Genomic DNA, 17,938 nt, shown 5'->3' on the forward strand with positions numbered 1-17,938 from the left:
AAATAGTGCCTATAGTTAACAATAAGGCATTTGGCACTTAAAAATGTGTTAAGAGGGCAGATCTCATGTTAACTGTTCTTACCACAAAAGCAAAAAATAAACAAAAACAAAGAACCACGAGGAACCTTTGGAGATGATGAATATGTTTATTATCTTGATTGTGGAAATGGCAACACAACGTATAGGTATGTCCAAACACCATATTGTGCACGTTAATTATGTGCAGTGTTCTGTGTAACAATTATGCCTCAGTAAAACTGGGAAACATTAAAAGTCTAGTAAATTGAATTTATAGATACAGTAAATCTTAAGTTACCTTTAAAAAAATGTAGGTGTGGAAAGAGTTCTGTTCCTGATGAGTTTGGACTGAGCAGATCATGGGGGGAGGTGAGCCACAGCCTGGAGATGGGGCCTCAGGGCCAGGCCTGGCCTTGACAATGGCTGGAGAGGCAGACCATCTCCCTGGAGGAAGCCCTGCTTCTTTGGACTGGCTTATGTAGATGGGACTTCCTTACAGCCTGGACTTAAAGAACAGGCCCTATTTATTTCTGGCCCAAGGCCTTTTTAGAGCAGGGGATCCTCTTTTTTTTTTTTTTTTTGAAGGTAGGTTTCCATGATCCTAAGTTCCTATTACTTCTAGAGCAATATTTATAAACATTTCCTTAGCAAAGGGAAATAGCAATGATCCCTTCTATTCTTTCTATCCCTACCTAAAACAAAACAAAACTTGCTAGCCATGGCAAAAATATGAAGAAGCTGGTAACAAAAAGAGTTTATGGTTATATGTGACTTCCTAAAGTCCTCTGCCTCAGGATTCTATGCAATGCAGATTTACAACTTTTTGAAAGTGTTGGCACTTTCTTTTTTTTTTTTTTTTTTTTTCTGAGACACAGTCTCACTCTATTGTTGCCCAGGCTGCGTGCAGTGGCGCGATTTCAGCTCACTGCAACCTCCACCTCCTGGGTTCAAGTGATTCTCCTGTCTCAGCCTCCCGAGTAGCTGGGATTACAGGTGCCCATCACCACACCTGGCTAATTTTTGTATTTTTAGTAGAGACAGGGTTTCACCATGTTGGCTAGGCTGGTGTTGAACTCCTGACCCGTCTTGGCCTCCCAAAGTGCTGAGATTCCAGGTGTGAGCCGCTGCGCTTGGCCAGCACTTTTTCATTGATTGACATAGAAATAATTGTTCTAGAAGTATTTTGGGGTTTTGAACAAAGAAGTTACTGTGTTAGTGTGGTTTTCAATCACGCTAACCACACCAGCAACCTGCTCCTCATTCGTCTAAAAAACCATGATAATTTTGAGAGAAGGTCTATAGAAGCAAATGCTTAAAAAACTTAGAAAAGCTGGATAATATATATCCAATATGTTATTGAAATTTTTGTCATGATTAATACCCAGGGCAAAACCAGGACCTAGATATTCTTCTGAATGACAGAATTAAAAATATTACTACAAAATGATTATAAAGCCAGAACTATTTATTTATTTATTTATTTATTTGAGACAGATCTCACTCTGTCACCCAGGCTGGAGTGCAGTGGCGTGATTTCTGCTCACTGCAACCTCCGCTTCCTGAGTTCAAGAGATTCTCCTGTCTCAGCCCCCAGAGTAGCTGGGATTACAGGTGCCTGCCACCACACCCAGATAATTTTTGTATTTTTAGTAGAGACAAGGTTTCACCATGTTGGCCAGGCTGGTCTCAAACTCCTGACCTCAAAGTGACCCACCCACTTCAGACTTCCAAAGTGCTGGGATTACAGGCATGAGCCACTGCACCAGGCCTAAAGCCAGAACTCTTAATGTGAAAAAAGAAATCTAATGTCTGGGCACTCATGGACATAAAGATGGCAACAATAGGCACTGGGGACTGCTAGAGAGGGGAGGGAGGGAGGGGTCAAAGGTTGAAAAACTACCTACTGGATGCTTCGCACACTACCTGGGTGACAGGATCAATCATATCTCAAACCCTAGCACTGTGCAATATATCTATGTCACAAACCTGCACTTGTATCCCCTGGATCTAAAATAAAGTTGAAAGTTAAAATTAAAAAAAAAAAAATCGAATGTCATTCCTACACCAACATCACAGGCCTTTGTATGTTCCCTTAGTAATACCTATTCAACCCCTTATGAAGCTCAATGACCTATATCCTCCTATGTTCCAGCATCCTATGAGAAGAGAAGTAAAAAGTATTTTTAAAAGGAAAAAGTCTTCTGCAACCACCCAGCCTACAACAGTGTCCAAGGGCTTTCCTGAGGTTGCCACTTGTGTTTTTTGTATTTCAGTGGCCCCCTGCCAGGTTTTGAGTGTTTATTCCCGAAGGGCATATGGCTGCTGGAAACTGACGGTGGGAAAGACTGAAGAGGATTTGAAAAAGCCCCAAAGAGCTAGAGGAATGAGAAATGCACAGAGATGTCAAAGCAACAGGTAATGAGAGAGACCAGAGTCTAAAGGAAGGACACTGAGCAAATTTTGTGATGTCCGGTTCAAGTCCAGAGAAGAGTGACAAAAAGCCATTGTTATCTAATAACAACCCCCCGCCCGCCCCCCGCCTCCCCCAGCTCCTCGAGAAAGCTCTGTCTTGCCACGTCTCGACAATTTTGTCAAAGTTACAACCCGGTCATAAGCTTTAATGAGAAACATGCACCCTGCTGAGGTCAGGAGTTCGGGACCAGCTTGGCCAACATGGTGAAACCCCGACTCGAAATACAAAAATTAGCCAGGCATGATGGCGGGTGCCTGTAATCCCAGCTACTTGGGAGGCTGAGGCAGGAGAATCACTTGAACCCGGGAGGTGGAGGTTGCAGTGAGCTGAGATAGCACCATTGCACTCCAGCCACGGTGACAAAGCGAGACTCCATCTCCAAAAAAAAGAGAGAAAGATCTGTTCAAATCATGAGAAATGCTGAGACCAGAACACCTGCCTTTGACTCCTGTCTTCCGAATGCCAAGCCTCACCCATCCCTTTTCAACAAGTGCAAACCCATTTCAGGAGAGGGCACCGAATCCATCTTGAAAGGACTTGCTCCGAGTTTCAAAGCTGACTCTTTTAAGCTCTTAAATTCCCCTTCCAACAAACAAGCCAATAGTATGTTGGCATGCATTCATATAAGCAGGCTTGGCCCACGCCATATTTATTTAGTCTTCATAACTAGATGTACTAGAGGGTGTGAAGAATAAACCAGCACATCAGCCTTATTGAATATGCTTCTGACCAAAACCATCATTGGTTTGCCTTTCAAAGCCTAATCTAAGAGTCTCTGTCAAGAGTCTCATCTCTTCCTTAGAAGGAGCTCTTTTCCCAGCTCTGGCCCTCCCCACCAAGCTTGGAGCATGGGCCTCACCTGTGCACTTGCAGGTCCGGTGGAAGAATTTTCTTGGCCACAGCTCACGGTCATCCTGGTTTCGTAGGATGTAGGGACCACTCCAGGGCCTTGTGTCGGCTCGCACCTCTGTGCACTGACCCCGGCCTTGCTGAGAGCCACAGACATTGGCCGACTCTGCACCCAGGCGTGGGCAGCACTCCTTGTTCACTAGGCTGTCCACCGTCATGCAGACTCGGGGGAACTGAGCCTGGGCTCCTGGCAGGATTTTGCAGCCCAAGCAACTGAGCAGAAACCCCCACCAAAGGGGGCTCATGGCTTTATAATTGGGAGAGCTCTCTCTCTCTCTCTTACTTTCCTTGTCTCTATCGTACTTTTCTCCTTATCTTCTACTCTTTCAGTCTTTTTTCTTTTCAGTACTTTTTATTTTTCTTTGCTTTCTATTCCTCTCTTCTTAAAAAAATACCCACGAGAATCACAGAGGTTACACGTGTGCACATGTGTACATGAACGTGCACACACAATTTTATGTGATTCAAACAACTAACAGATTTAATTTCCTTAGAAGCGCCTCTAACAACCAAATTTAATGAGGGTAGCGCTTCTCACCATCTTCCCCCGTTAAGTCAGGCTTTGTCTAATTGAGTTAATTTACAGAGCACCCAGTCATACTACTTATTATGCTGGTATTTCTAAACCCTCTCCCTCCCTCCTTAGCTCTTGACTTTAATTGCCTTGAACTCAGTTCAAAAGCCAAACACCGTGCTGCTTTTATTCTCTCTGGCTTGCCAAGCCACGGGGCCTTGTGGGCTTGTGTAAGGGCTGGGAGAAGCCTTCATTAGGGGGATTAGTATTACAGAAACCCTCATCATTAGCACATGACCCAAAGTGCACAATAAAGGAGATCACTTCTGGCTTTATTTCAGGAGGGCAAAACCATCTTCTTTATCTGGGCTCATGTGCTCCAGCCAAACTTGTGACCTCAGACATCCTGGGGAGTCAGTAGATGCAGTGAGCTCTTCGTCAAAGACCCTTTACAGAGAAGCTCACATTGCCAACTACAATGCACTCATGGCTGCTTTCTGACATGTGTGCAAAAAAGACCACAACAGGGGGTCATGCAACTTCAAAAATAAAGAAACATTTATTTAGAACCAGGGTACAAGGAATTGCTTTGTTCCACAATTGGGAATCCTCTTCCCTCCAAATAATAACTTACTCTTCTCCTATTCAGCACATCTACGCAGCAATTTTTTTTTAATTACATGAAGTAGCATGCCACCAGAAACTCACAATTGTCATTATCTGATTGTATGGAAGGCACTGGAACCATTTGGAATGAAGGCTTGCAAGCAAATCTTTTTGATTAGACTAAAGTGAAGCATGACTGAGCTTCAGTCTAGAAAGCAATGCCTCCTGGTGCTTCTGGAGAATGGTCAGGTCAGCAATGGTGGCCACCTGTCAGAACATCCATTTATTTTTTCACAGTGGAAACAGGACTGTCTTGGTAACTGTTTCACAGTGGAAACAGGACTTAGTGCCATAAGGATGGGAAACGGCTTCAGCTAGTTTCTAAGAATATACTTGAATGTAAAGACACATATTGTTATGTTTCAAAGCAAATTCCTAAGGTGAAACAATTATATAGGTATTCCCACCCCCTGTACCTCTGTGCCACCCCTTGATGTTAAGTTGTTGTGACTAATTAAATGGCAATTCTAATCCCAACATTTGGGAGGCCAAGGCAGGCAGATCACGTGAGCCCAGGAGTCTGAGATCAGCCTGGGCAACATGGTGAAACCCCATCTCTACTAAATATACAAAAATTAGCTGGGCATGGTGACATGCACCTGTAGTCCCATCTAGTAGGGAGGCTGAGGCAGGAGGATTTCTTGAGTCCAGGAGGTTGAGGCTACAAGTGAGCCGTGATTGCACCACTGCACTCCAGCCTGCAGAAAGGAGTGAGACCCTGTCTCAAATAAATAAACAAAAAAAAGGTTTTAACAGTAAGTATAATTTAAATGTAAATTTAAACATAAATGTTAAATAAAAATTTCCTTCCCCAATTATTTCATCAAAAGCCTTTGGTAACCCAGTCGGGCTCCATAGACCGGGTACAGTCCATTTCCCACAGGCGTTTCTCCCTTCTTTTTTTTTTTCAGACTAAATATTCTCCATTCCTTTCCATTTTCTTTCATATGACTTAGTTTGTTTTTTGTTTTTGAGACAGAGTCTCACTGTGTAACCCAGGCTGGAATGCAGTGGTGCAATCTTGGCTCACTGCAATCTCCACCTCCCAGTTTAAGCAATTCTCCTACCTCTGCCTCTCGAGTACCTGGGACTACAGGCACCCACCACCACATCTGGCTAATTTTTGTATTTTCAGTAGAGACGAGGTTTCACCATGTTGGCCAGGCCGGTCTCAAACTCCTGACCTCAGGTGATCCTCCCACCTCGGCCTCCCAAAGTGCTGGGAGTTTACAGGTGTGAGCCACCGTGCCCGGCCCATATGACTTAGTTTTAAATCTCCCCATCAGCATGGTCTTTTTTACGGACAACACAGTTCACGATTTGACCTCTGAATGCAGGTTTCCCATAACTTAATTCAATGTTCCTGCTATGATCTAAGCAAAGATAACCGAAAAAGAATTACCTTGTAAGCTTTGCTAGACAGTCACATCACCTCATCAATTTTGTCTACATCCACTCAGGCTAACTCACGCTGCAGTTAAGACCTCAAAATGTTATTTGGCTTATAAAAGAAATGTTTATTTCTTATGCAGCTGCACATCCACCACATGTCAGCTGTGACTGTGCTGTACACTGTGTTCACTCCAGGACTCAGGGGGAAACAGCATCTTTTCATTCCTTTCATTCTGCTAATTTTGCGTCAAAGTAGAGGTCAGTGATGGGCCACTACTTGGAAGAGGTCCACCTTACTCACGTCTGCTCCCACCCCATTGGCAAAAAGCAAGTCCGCGGGCAAGACAGCTGCTCTCAAAGACAGGGGTTCTGTGAGGATGGCCCCTTTAGGGAGAGTCAAGAAGTATTTTATTTTTACTGCATTTGAAATCAACTTAAAGCCTTATGTCATTTTCATATAGCTTTCACAAGGCTGCCTTAAAGTCAGATGCCTCTCATATCCCCATCTGCTCTTCTATTCCTATGGAATTGCCTTTTGAGGTCTGTATTAGTTTGTTTTGGCTTCCATAACAAAATGCCATAGAGTAGAGATGGCTTAAACAACAGAAATGTACTTTCCCACAGTTCCAGAGGCTGGAAGTTCATGATCAAGGCATGGGCAGGGTTGGATTCGTCTGTCAAGGCCTCTGTCCTCGGCTTGCAGAGAGCTTCCCTATTGCTGCCCCATGCCATGGTCTTTCCTCTCTGCACATGCACTTCTGGTGCCTTCTCGTGTGTCTAAATTTCCTTTTTTTATACGAACACCGGTCAGATTGAGGCCCATCCTGACGACTTCATTTTGAACTTAATCTCCTCTGTAAAGGCCCTATTGCCAAATACAGTTATATTCTTGGGTGCTGCAAGTTGGGACTTGAATGTAGGAATTTTGGGGAGGATGCAGTTCAGCTCCTAACAGGGTGTAAATGAAAGGGTTTATTTTGCCTCTGTCCAATGTTGTCATATTAAATGGGTGTGATAAGCAATGGGATTTCTCTCATTCCTGCCTTTGTCCTAACTACACATTTGGTTGACCCGTCTTTATTGTCTTCATAACCCAATTCATTGATGAAAATGACCGAATGTCAAGGTCCATGGCAGGACTTGAGACATGTCACTCAAACAAAAGCATCTCACTCTGGCACTCTGCTGGGGGGCGGTGGGGGGGTGGCCACAAGAGGAACTTCAGGGGGATCTTTGAACATCCTGAAATTGTGAAGAAAATGTAGCATGGGTCTTTTTCTGTTAAGAAGATTCATAGATTTTGTTAGCTTCTCAAATGGATTCATGACCCTGCCCTTGAGACTTTAGCACAGGTAGAACCTTGGAGGGCTCTGTGAGAGAACTTAGAGACTCTGAGCATCATCAGTGTTTCCAAAGGATGTCATGGCCATTAACCACCAGTCTGCTTGTCCACAATGGAGGCACCTGTATAGTTCACTGCCTTTCTCCTAGAATGGCAGAGCCCCTGAGCTTTCCTGTACTCACCTGGTCTTAGAAGAAAAGCCTTAAATACTTAAAGGAAAAGGCTTAAACGAAGCTGCAATCCCATCAACCTTGCACAAATACAGTGTCTGGCACATAGGAAGCACTTTCAAAATATCTGTTGAGTAAATGAAACGTCATCTATAGTATCCTCCCCAAATTCACAATCATTCCTAATAAAGGCAGGTCACTCTTTCTCTCACGGAAACACCCAGTTTGAAGTCCCATACCTTGAAGGAGAGCAGAGAAAACAAAATGGGACAGGAAGTAATAATACTAGTGCTTGATAGGTGAGAAAGGGCTAAAAGTATTGATTATTTAGCCAAGAGAATTGCTAGGGAGTGACTTATTTTCAAAAAAATAAAGAGATTTACTTTGGATTTGGAAGGATAGGGCTGCAGGTGATCTATACGTTGTGAAGTGCTCAATGTCATTGGGTTTGTGGTCTTTTTTAGTTCCTATGCATTGCTCGATTGCATGATTTTAAAAGTAAGAAAGCAGCTTAATGTATTAAGTCCCTACTATGCTCCAGGCACTAAGCTAAGGGTGAGTATGTAATGTTTCTAGTTATTTATTCACTGGTTATTATCCTCATTTTACAGAAGAGGAAACAGAGGCTGCCAGACCTCGGGTAACAAGCTCTGTGACAGAGCTGTGTTTTCCTGACTCCAAAGTTGTGGTCTTTTCACCATGTCGAGTTGTCAAACTCATCATTTTCTCTGGGGAAGTCAGCACAGTGCCTCATACGAAGGGACTGATGGAAACTTACAATCTCTTATCTCCTACTCCATGCCAGGTACTATGCTAAGCTTGCTTTCCTTACCCTTTATTATCTCATTTAAATTCCAAGAAACTGCTGCTTGAAATTTTAGTATTTCTAATTTAAGTGAATTGATTTAATATTGCTACCCTAGATGGAAGCCCTAAGCACGTCAGAATAGAATTAAGAAATCCTCATTCTGATGGAGGAGATTGATTGAAGTTGAGAATAAGGGTTGGGCTCCTCCTAGCCTTGCATTAACTAAATTACCATTTAGTATTAAGCCATCAGCCTGCATTAGGGCATGATTTGGAAAAACATCCTGTGAAACTTGTAAGGTATTTTTAATATCATCAAACACATTTCCCAATGTCATTTTATGGGGATCCAGGGAGAGATTTCTTGCAGGCTTCAGTATCCAGGAAAGCTGTACTTCCCCATAGAAACCAGCTTATCCAGGACTGTTGGACCATGTGAATCTTAGGATGGTGTTTCTTTCTTTATCTTGGCCAGTTATGAAGCTTGGAGCCAAATTTGCAGCCCCCACATCAAGCAACTGATTCACGCAGTATCTACTTTAATATTCTCCTTCCCTTATGTTCCTGGGTTCTGGGATTCTTATTTTATCCTTTTGCAAATTTATGTATTTCCCTAGCTTGTCTCAAATCCTTTGAGAAATAAGACAAACACACACACACACACTCACACATTTCTGTGTAAGTGAAAAGGTAACAAACACCCAGCCAAGTTGTTGTTTACAAAACAGGGCTTAGAGAAGAGTTCAAGAAGAATCCCTAAAAATTTGGTATAAGTGAATACAGACCTAAGGACATAAGCTAAGAAGATCTCAAATCATAAGCATGACTGTAATTAAACATTGCATTATTTGCAAAAGAGAAAGCCTTTGTTAGAAACTGAACAGCAGAATCCAAGAGGGGATATCTCATGGGTGTATTGAGACCATTGGTTACCAATGGAAGCCATCGAATCAAGGACTACTATAAGGAATGTTCTGAAATCCAGTAAAGAAAGGCAGCTGTGTATCATACAGCTTAATAGTCTGAGAGTAGAAAAGTGCCTTATTAGAAAGCAATTCATTTTACTCTCTCTTTTTACAGCTGAGGCAAGACTAAGTGAAAAGGGATGTTCTGCATACTTTCATTTTGCATGCCGGCACCTAGCACCAACTTACACATAAGAAGGACTCAATGTATGTTCATGACATACTGAATTAGATACCTTAGAGAATTTGTAAGTGGATGATGCAGGGCAGACATGCATAGCTTTGGAGCTAGGATGCCAGCCTATGCCTTCCTGTGCCAGTCTATGTGTTCAAAGGAGGAAGAAATGGCTCAAAGCCTGGGAAGCAATTGAAGAGAACGGTAGATGTGTTAGAGCCATGGCTAAGATTAATACAGAGAAAACATATGCATCTTTCTCCTGCTTGCCAACGAGTTGCCTGCTTTTTACTCCTGTGCCTCTGAATGTGAAAATCCTCCCGGTTTTTTAGCCCCCTGCTCACCTTCCCTGTCTGATGTTTTTTGATCTATTCTTTGCTGCCTCATCATGGGGAAAAGAGATTATTTTTTTCCCTGTGACCAAGTTGTTTCCTAAATGCTGGACATCTGTCCTGATAAGAGTTTTGCTTTCTACATCTAAGAGCCTTTTTTCTTCTTGGTGGTATGAATTGTTCTTCAGAGGAATTAAGGGTTAGAAATAGGATGTGTGGTCTGTTATTTCAGTTGAGTGCATTTTTTTCATCTTGAATGCATTTTTTATAGTTCATCCTTAAGTCTGTGTTTATACACCAAACACTTTTTAATTTCAGATTTTGCATCATTTATCTTTATATTAATCTTAGTTATTTGCTATGCACACTGTGCCCTCTAATTCTTATTTTATCATTGTTTTTTATGCTTCATTCTGGTACATGAGTATTCAATTTGGATTTTTATGTGTACCCTTATAATTTAATGACTGATTTGGGTAAGCAATAGAGCTACTCCTTCAAAATACAGTTCTGTGGGAGGGAATCACTCTCTTCCTGCTCAATTCTGATCAAATCCAGAAAATACCACCTATACATTTGTTAAGAGGTTGTACGGGCTGAAAAAATATATATATTTTTGGACACCTTTAGTACTAACGGATCTACCAGGGTTTATAGATGTACAATTTAGACTGTTCAGGGTCTAGAAGGATTTCCAAAATATCTTGTCTGCCAGGCACGGTGGCTCACACCTGTAATCTCGGCACTTTGGGAGGCTGAAGCAGGAGGATCACTTGAGCTCAGGAGTTTGAGACCAGCCTGGGCAACATGGCGTAACCTATTTCTACAAAAAATACAAAAATTAGCCAGGCATGGTGGTGCATGCCTGTAGTCTCAGCCACTCAGGGAAGCTGAGATGGGAGAATAGCTTGAGCCCAAGAGGCAGAGGTTGCAATGAGCTGAGATCGCATCACTGGACTCCAGCCTGGGTGATATGGCCAGACCTTCTTGTCTAAAATATATATATATACACACACACACACACACACGCGTGTGCCATATATATACATACATATACACACCATATACATACATAGACACACACATATATACACATACATACACACACAAACACACATATATATATAGTCAAGAGAAAAACATGAGGTATATAGCTATGAACTCACTATGTTTATGCTAACATGTACATGTGAGGGAGTGGGGGCAGGGAGTATGTCTGTGTCTGTGACTTGTCTGTGTCTATCTGCCCATCTGTGTGTGTCAATGTGTAGAATAAACACAAGAAACTGGTTTAGTGCTGTCTGTGGGAATGGGCCTAATGGGGTGAGGGACAGGAGCAGAAAGAACAATTATTTTCATTCTATATTTTTGTACATTTTGAATTTTGAACCATGCATGTATAGTACTTAGTTTAAAAAATTTGTTAATAAAAAAATTAAAGTTAAAAAAATTTGGAATGATGAGGACTTGTGAGGATGACATTACATAAAGGAGGAATTTCCTGGAAGTATTAAAAAGAGTATAACCCAGTCAAAATCCCAGCAAGTTACTTTGTGAATAAGGACAAACAGTAGAGGTTTATATGGAGAGGCAAGAAACTTACCAGTTCTATGACCCTGGACAAGTGGTTATTCTCTCTCAGCCTCAGATTCCTCATCTGTAAACCCAAGATGAAGATATCTACTTAATAAAGCATAATTTTAAGGATTAGATATGGCATTGGATATAAATTGCCTAGCAGAATCTGGCACACAGTAGGTACTTAGCACATTTTTATTACTTCCATTAAACAATGCCTCAAATTTCTACACTGGCAAACCACTGGTCTGACCCATTATATTATTACTTGTTTGAAAAATTACTACCTTCATAATCAGTAGCCCATATGACCTCTATTTCAATGGACAGCCAGGAAGGGGTGAAAGATCTTGCCAGAGTACTGAAAAATCCTCTCCACTGAGAAAATTTTGATTCTAGGAATGATTAATACACACACACACACACACACATATACACATGTCTAAGCATCTAATTATAAGTACTTTTAATAATTTTTTTTCTGGAAACTAAATAAGTATTTATAACTCACACACACATACACATGTCTAAGCATCTAATTATAAGTACTTTTAATAATTTTTTTTCTGGAAACTAAATAAGTATTTATAACTCACACATAGAAGATATTCTTGTCCATAATGCAATATTACTACCCAGAAATGAAGTTGTTTTCTTCTTAGATTCTGCTTAGTCAAATGATGATACGCTATGTTTACAGCTATGCTATTCTGTTAGCCTTGGAACTTAGGAATCTCACTAATTATGACAAATATAGGTGGAGGCAAGGTTTAAAGAAGCCACAGAGAATGAATAAACCAGATAGGAGCCCTCTTACTAATTTCAAGAGCTGACAAAAATAAATGCTATCATTAAAAATAAAATGAAAAATTTTTGAAAAATCTTTTTCAAAAATTTCTTGACCTGAATCTGGTGGTTTTACACCAAGTTCATTACTTTATCATTGCTGTCAAAAACCAACTAACCAAAGCTGGGCGCAGTGGCTCATGCCTGTAATCCCAGCACTTTGGGAGGCTGAGGTGAGTGGATCACCTGAGGTCAGGAGTTCTAGACCAGCCTGACCAATATTGTATAATCCCGTCTCTACTAAAAATACAAAAATTAGCTGGGCATGGTGGCGCATGCCCATAGTCCCAGCTACTCATGAGGCTGAGGCAGGAGAACTGCTTAAATCTGGCAGGTGGAGGTTGCAGTGAGCCGAGACTGTGCCACTGCACTCTAGTCTGGGCGACAGAGCAAGACTCGGTCTCAAAAAAAAAAAAAAAAAACCAACTAACCATGGTGTCTGTGTCTGTCTGACATTTGCTTTAAAAATGGCTCTTCTCATTGAATCTCACCTGCACTCATTCAGTTACTTTTCATGGACCACGTGTGCGTGCACACACACACATACACAAAGCTAAAAAAACCTCCAAACTTTCATAATAGAAAAGATATATGTACTTACAAATCATAGCAGACAGCTGCCTAGTAAATGTAAATTTTGTTGTAATGAATTTTTCATTTCTAAGAAGTATTCTAGTATAAGAAGGAAGACACACTGAAAAGTAGTAGAAAACAAGATAATTTCATAGAGGTTTCAGTTTACCTTCAATTGTGAGTTTATAATATGTAATATTTTTGTAATCACAAGATCTATTGAATTCAGGAAAGTTACCTATTTATTTATGCCATGAAATGGATTTCACCTTGAGCACCAATGATTCAAAGGCCAGGTTGGAGCTCAGCAGAAGAGTATGTAATAATGGAGGGGTGAGCAACCTTCTTGTGGAGACATTTAGTCCTTACCAAAGACCAGAAAGAATACAAAGATGTCAGTGAACAAGAAAAGTCAGGGCGCTTTTAGGGACTGGGAACCATAGAGAGTAAAGAGTTCAGAGTAAAGCTTCCACAAACTGAGTGCCTCAAACAATAAAAATTTATCATCTCACGGTCCTGGGGCTAAAAGTCTAAGATCAAGGTGTCAGCAGAGCCATGCTCCCTTTGAAGTGATAGGGGCAGATCTTTTCCAGGCCTCTCTTCCAGCTTCTGGTAGTTTCTTGGCTTGTAATATAGAACTCCAATCTTAATATGATGTTCTTCTTGGGCTCAAGGCTCTGGGCCTGAATTTCCCCTTTTATGAAGACACCAATATATTAGATTAGGGGCCCATCCTACTCCAGTATGACCTCATCTTAACTAATTATTACCTGCAACGACCTGACTCCTAAATAAGGTCACATTCTGGGTTACTCAGGGTTTGGGCTTCAGCATATAAATTTGAGAAGGACACAATTCAACCAATAACAGATAATAAACGGTGAAACTGGGCATCAAAACTCAAATACGCATTCTCTTTTTACAACCAAGTCATCCTGAACACATCCGCAAACTTTTGGGATTAGAAGGAGAGTTGGTATGGGTCATGCTGTATGGAAGAGAAACTGAAGAGAAGTGGGTCACCATCATAAGACTTAGCTGCTTTCTGGTGACATGAAGAATTCTGCTTAATCTCACGGAAGTGCCAAATTGGGTGTAGGGGAGTCTACTTCTGCAAAGGTTAGCATTCGTCAATCAGTACTGGAGCTCCTCTCAGAATTCTACAGTTAGTCCTATGCATGGTCTCTGTGAACCATATTACCTCATAAATTTTAGATCTGGATGAGAAGTTAAAGATCATTTAGACCAATACTCTCAAGTGAGAAAATCAAAGCCCACTCAGAGTTTAGAATAACTCATTCACGACCACAGAGCCTCGGCATCCTGATTCATAGTGCAGTGCTCTTTTCTCTCACTGGACAACCAGGGGTGAGTAAAACATGAGATCTCTCTTACTTGTTATGGACACGTTTTTCTCCCCTCACCTTTGTCTCAAGCATCGCATTTGTAAAACTCACTCTTAGCTCATCGTTCTCCCAACTCAACAGTTAAAGGCAGATACACAGAAAGTGCTCAGTATTTATTGAATGAACTTATAAATGACAGCAGAGAAGCAGCGAGCCTTAAAGATAAACTTCAACTGAAATATCCAGGTGGCCTCTTGAATCACATGCCCCTCCCTCTCTACAGAGGGGTCCACAGAACTCTTTTGCTTCTTCTAAGTTGAAGGTGGTTGGGTCTTCTCCTCATAGATGTTTCCTCTGAACTAAGCTTGAGGTTCCCAGAATGGCAGCAGCTCCTCTTCCTGCAGGAGATTGGACACCTCTTTGTGTTCCAGGGCAACATGACTGGCTATGCCTGGGGGCTTCACTCCCTGCCTTCTGTTAATATTTATATCTAATATCTAACACAGTGCCTAGCACAAGTAACTGAATGATAGACCATGACTATTACTTGGACTACAGGATCCAAGTTAGTTGGGGATGGGAACTTATTCCAAATTACTTGCTAATGTCTTCCAAATCAAACCCCCAAATTTGAGGTTTAATATAATTTTTTTCACATTATTTATAAGAAACATTCATTTTAGAAAAACTGAAGAACACAAAGATGTACAGAAAAGAAAATGTAAATCACTCATAATCTCACCATCAAGGAATTATTCTAATTAATCTTTTGGTGTTTATCATTCCAGATGAAAATATTCATTCCTTCAATAGCTTTTTAAAACCTAATTGGAATTATAGTATATATATTTTCATAGTCTATATTGACCCCTGATCGAAGTACATATTGAAAATGCTTTTTCCAAATTTGCAGTTGTCAAAGTACAGAGGAAGGAAGTCTGAAATCTTTGCTCAATCAAAACATGGCAGTCATAGAGAATGGCAGCACCCAAGGCATCCATTGTGCTTGGAAGGTTCACTGTATCCAATGGTGAAAAATGCTTCACATCTGTGCTCAAGACAAGAGAGACTCTTTTGCAACATGACCCCGAAGAAAAGAACACTGTGGGCTATTTTCAGATCTAATATACTCTATAAGATGGTTTTTGATATTAGGGCACATCTCTAATTCCATATTATTAGCCATCATCCTAAGACTTGCCAGCTTCTCGAAGTTTAGACTTCTACAGGATCCAAGGGAAATGCCTGCCCCCCACGACTTATGCTGAGTGAAAAAAAACCTGACAAAAATAGTACATACAATCATTTATATAAAATTCTAGAAAATGCAAACTAATCTTAAGTGATAGAAAGCAGATGAGTGTCGGCCAGAGGACAGAGTGGTAGGTATGGCTGTGAGAAAGGAATTCCCAAGGCATATGAGGACTATGACAGATAAACATTCATTACCTTGAGTGTGATGATGGTTTCACTGGTGAATTCTTAGGTGAAAAGTCATCCAATGGTAGTCTTGAAATATGTGCAGTATATTATACATCAGTTATACCTCAGTCAAGTTATGGTGACATGCACAAAATGACATGGACAGAATAAAATGTATATTGCTAAGTAAAAGAAGCCAGTCTGAAAGGGCTACATACGATATGATTCCAACTACACAATATCCTGGGAACACCAAAACTGTGGAGACTGTGAAAAGATCAGTGGTTGCCAGAGGCTTGTAGGGAGGGAGGAAAAGATGAATAAGTGGAATGCAGCGGGTTTTTAGGGCAGTGAAACTATTCTGTGTGATACTGTAACAGTGAATGCATGTCATTATACATTTGTCAAATCCCACAGGGTGCACAACACAAAGAGTGAACCCTCATGTAAACTATGGGCCCAAGTTAATGATTGTATCAACAGTGGAAACAGTGGGGCAGTAAGAGGCTGTATGGGAACTCTTTCTACTTTCGGCTCAATTTTTGTAAAGCTAAAACTGCTGTAAAGAATAAAGGCTATTAATTTTTTTAAATGTTTAGAGATGCCAAAAGCTATAAAATTAGGAGATTCCACCTAAAAGTCTGGATCTCAAGCTCATCCCAAAAGACAAGAAGCTCCAGAAATCCTGCATTAAGCCCACTCATGGCTCCCCAGGATCTCACAGCTAGTGCTCCTCGTTGCCATACATTGCCACCTGGCCCTGCAGGCCTCACAGCTTTTAACATCTGCCTTCTGTGCTTGGCCTCCCCGATCCTGGCTCCTAGCCAGAGCCCAGGAAACAGTTTCCTTAGAGGGGCATTTTGATTCCTTTGTCACTATTCCCCAATCTGCATCCTTTCATCATTTTGTTTGTGCTCCTTAAGTCTATTTTAGGTGTAATCAGCCTCACTGATTTCACTAGGGATTCTCTGAGACTAGTTTCTCCTCTACCTTCAGGGATTTCCCAGGCAGGGAACGCCTAATTGATATTATTTGCTGATCTCCTCTTCCTTCACTCAGTTTTGTCTCATTCCTGCTGTATACCCATTCTCCTTGCAACAGCAAAATTAGGAAGTAAATGTGTGGAATTTTGTTTAACCCTTTACTCGCTAGCCTCCTGCAGGTCTTCCCTAGCACTAAGTTATCATTTACTCTGAAAACTTTCTATAATATAATGAAGGAATGATTCACTGCATTATAGAAAGTTTTTAAAGTGTTAAAAAACAGAAGCAGAAAGTAATTAATCACTACTCCTTCACTCAGAGATAACCACAGCTTACATGTTGATATTTATACATTTAATCTTTATTCTGTGCATATACATAATTGAAACAAAATTATATTACATTCTGCATTATTTTTTCCATTTAACAATATGTTATGCATATTTTTTATATGATTTTGAAGGGTTATAGAATACTCATTGTATAGTAGATAATTATGATGTCATAATTGATTTAATTTCCCTGTTTTTGAATATTTAGCATTATTTACAGCTTGTCACTTGTATTAATAATTCTGCAACAAACATCCTCATCAATTAATCTTTGCCCTCCTCTATGATATTTTCCATGAGTTAAATTCCAAGAAGCAGACTGTTCAACTACATGCTGATTTATATTTTCTTTTTTTTTTAAACAGGGTCTGGCTCTGTCACTCAAGCTTGAGTGCAGTGGTGCAATCTTGGCTCACTACAACCTCTGCCTGCCAGGCTCAAGCCATCCTCCCAGCTCAGCCTCCTGAGTAGTTGGGAATACAGGCATGTGCCACCACACCTGGCTAATTTTTGTATATTTTGTGGAGACAGGGTTTCACCATGATGCCTGGGCTGGTTTCGAACTCCTGAGCTCAAGTAATCCACTCAGCTCAGCCTCTCCAAGGGCTGGGATTACAGGTGTGAGCCACCACAACCGGCCTTACATGCTTATTTTTAATGCTTTTGTTATATGTTCCCAAATTGCCCTCCAGAAAGAATGTACCCACTTCTACTCCCAAAAGCAGAGCGCCCAAGACATAATTTCATCTTTAAGCCAAAACTTCAAATAAAAAATGTATTCCATGTATCATCAAAGTTTAAATTTTAGTGAATGTAGGAGCACTTGTCAAAATGTAAGATGCAAAAATTCAAAGAGAAAAGAAGAATATAACATGCTACCTTTTGGGAAGATGTCATCACACTAATATTACAATATTTCTGTTAAAATATTAATTTTTACCCTCTCTCCAACTGTATTAATCATTCCACAATTGTGAAGAATGTACTATCTCAAAGGGAGAGAGAGACATGGTTCAACTGTATAAGCTTTTTGGAGTAATAAGAAGTTGAACACAATAACTTCATATTTCAACTATGAGGGTTTTCTTTTAAATC

At 40.7% G+C, this 17,938-nt stretch overlaps 1 protein-coding gene across 20 annotated transcripts in view; it reads right to left on the minus strand.

Annotated features, from left to right (window-relative positions):
- The window catches only part of DCT (dopachrome tautomerase), a 156,374-nt gene that overhangs the window by 71,919 nt on the left and 66,517 nt on the right, over positions 1-17,938 (minus strand). For 5 of the 20 annotated variants that reach the window (XM_063792618.1, XM_054665008.2, XM_063792617.1 and 2 more), the window contains one exon: positions 11,367-11,420. The exons of 9 other annotated variants lie outside the window; for them this stretch is intronic. Coding sequence is in view for 6 of the 11 variants with exons in the window: in XM_063792605.1 (XP_063648675.1) it covers positions 3,351-3,645 (295 nt within the window). In the remaining 5 variants the exon portion in view is untranslated. Of the gene's footprint in view, positions 1-3,350; positions 7,612-11,366; positions 11,421-11,937; positions 16,831-17,938 lie in introns of those variants that run through there. 6 more of the 20 variants (XM_063792606.1, XM_063792620.1, XM_063792604.1 and 3 more) reach the window with 3 other exon arrangements.

The sequence above is a fragment of the Pan troglodytes genome, chromosome 14 (genome assembly GCF_028858775.2).
Source record: "Pan troglodytes isolate AG18354 chromosome 14, NHGRI_mPanTro3-v2.0_pri, whole genome shotgun sequence".
NCBI classification, from domain to species: Eukaryota; Metazoa; Chordata; class Mammalia; order Primates; family Hominidae; genus Pan; species Pan troglodytes.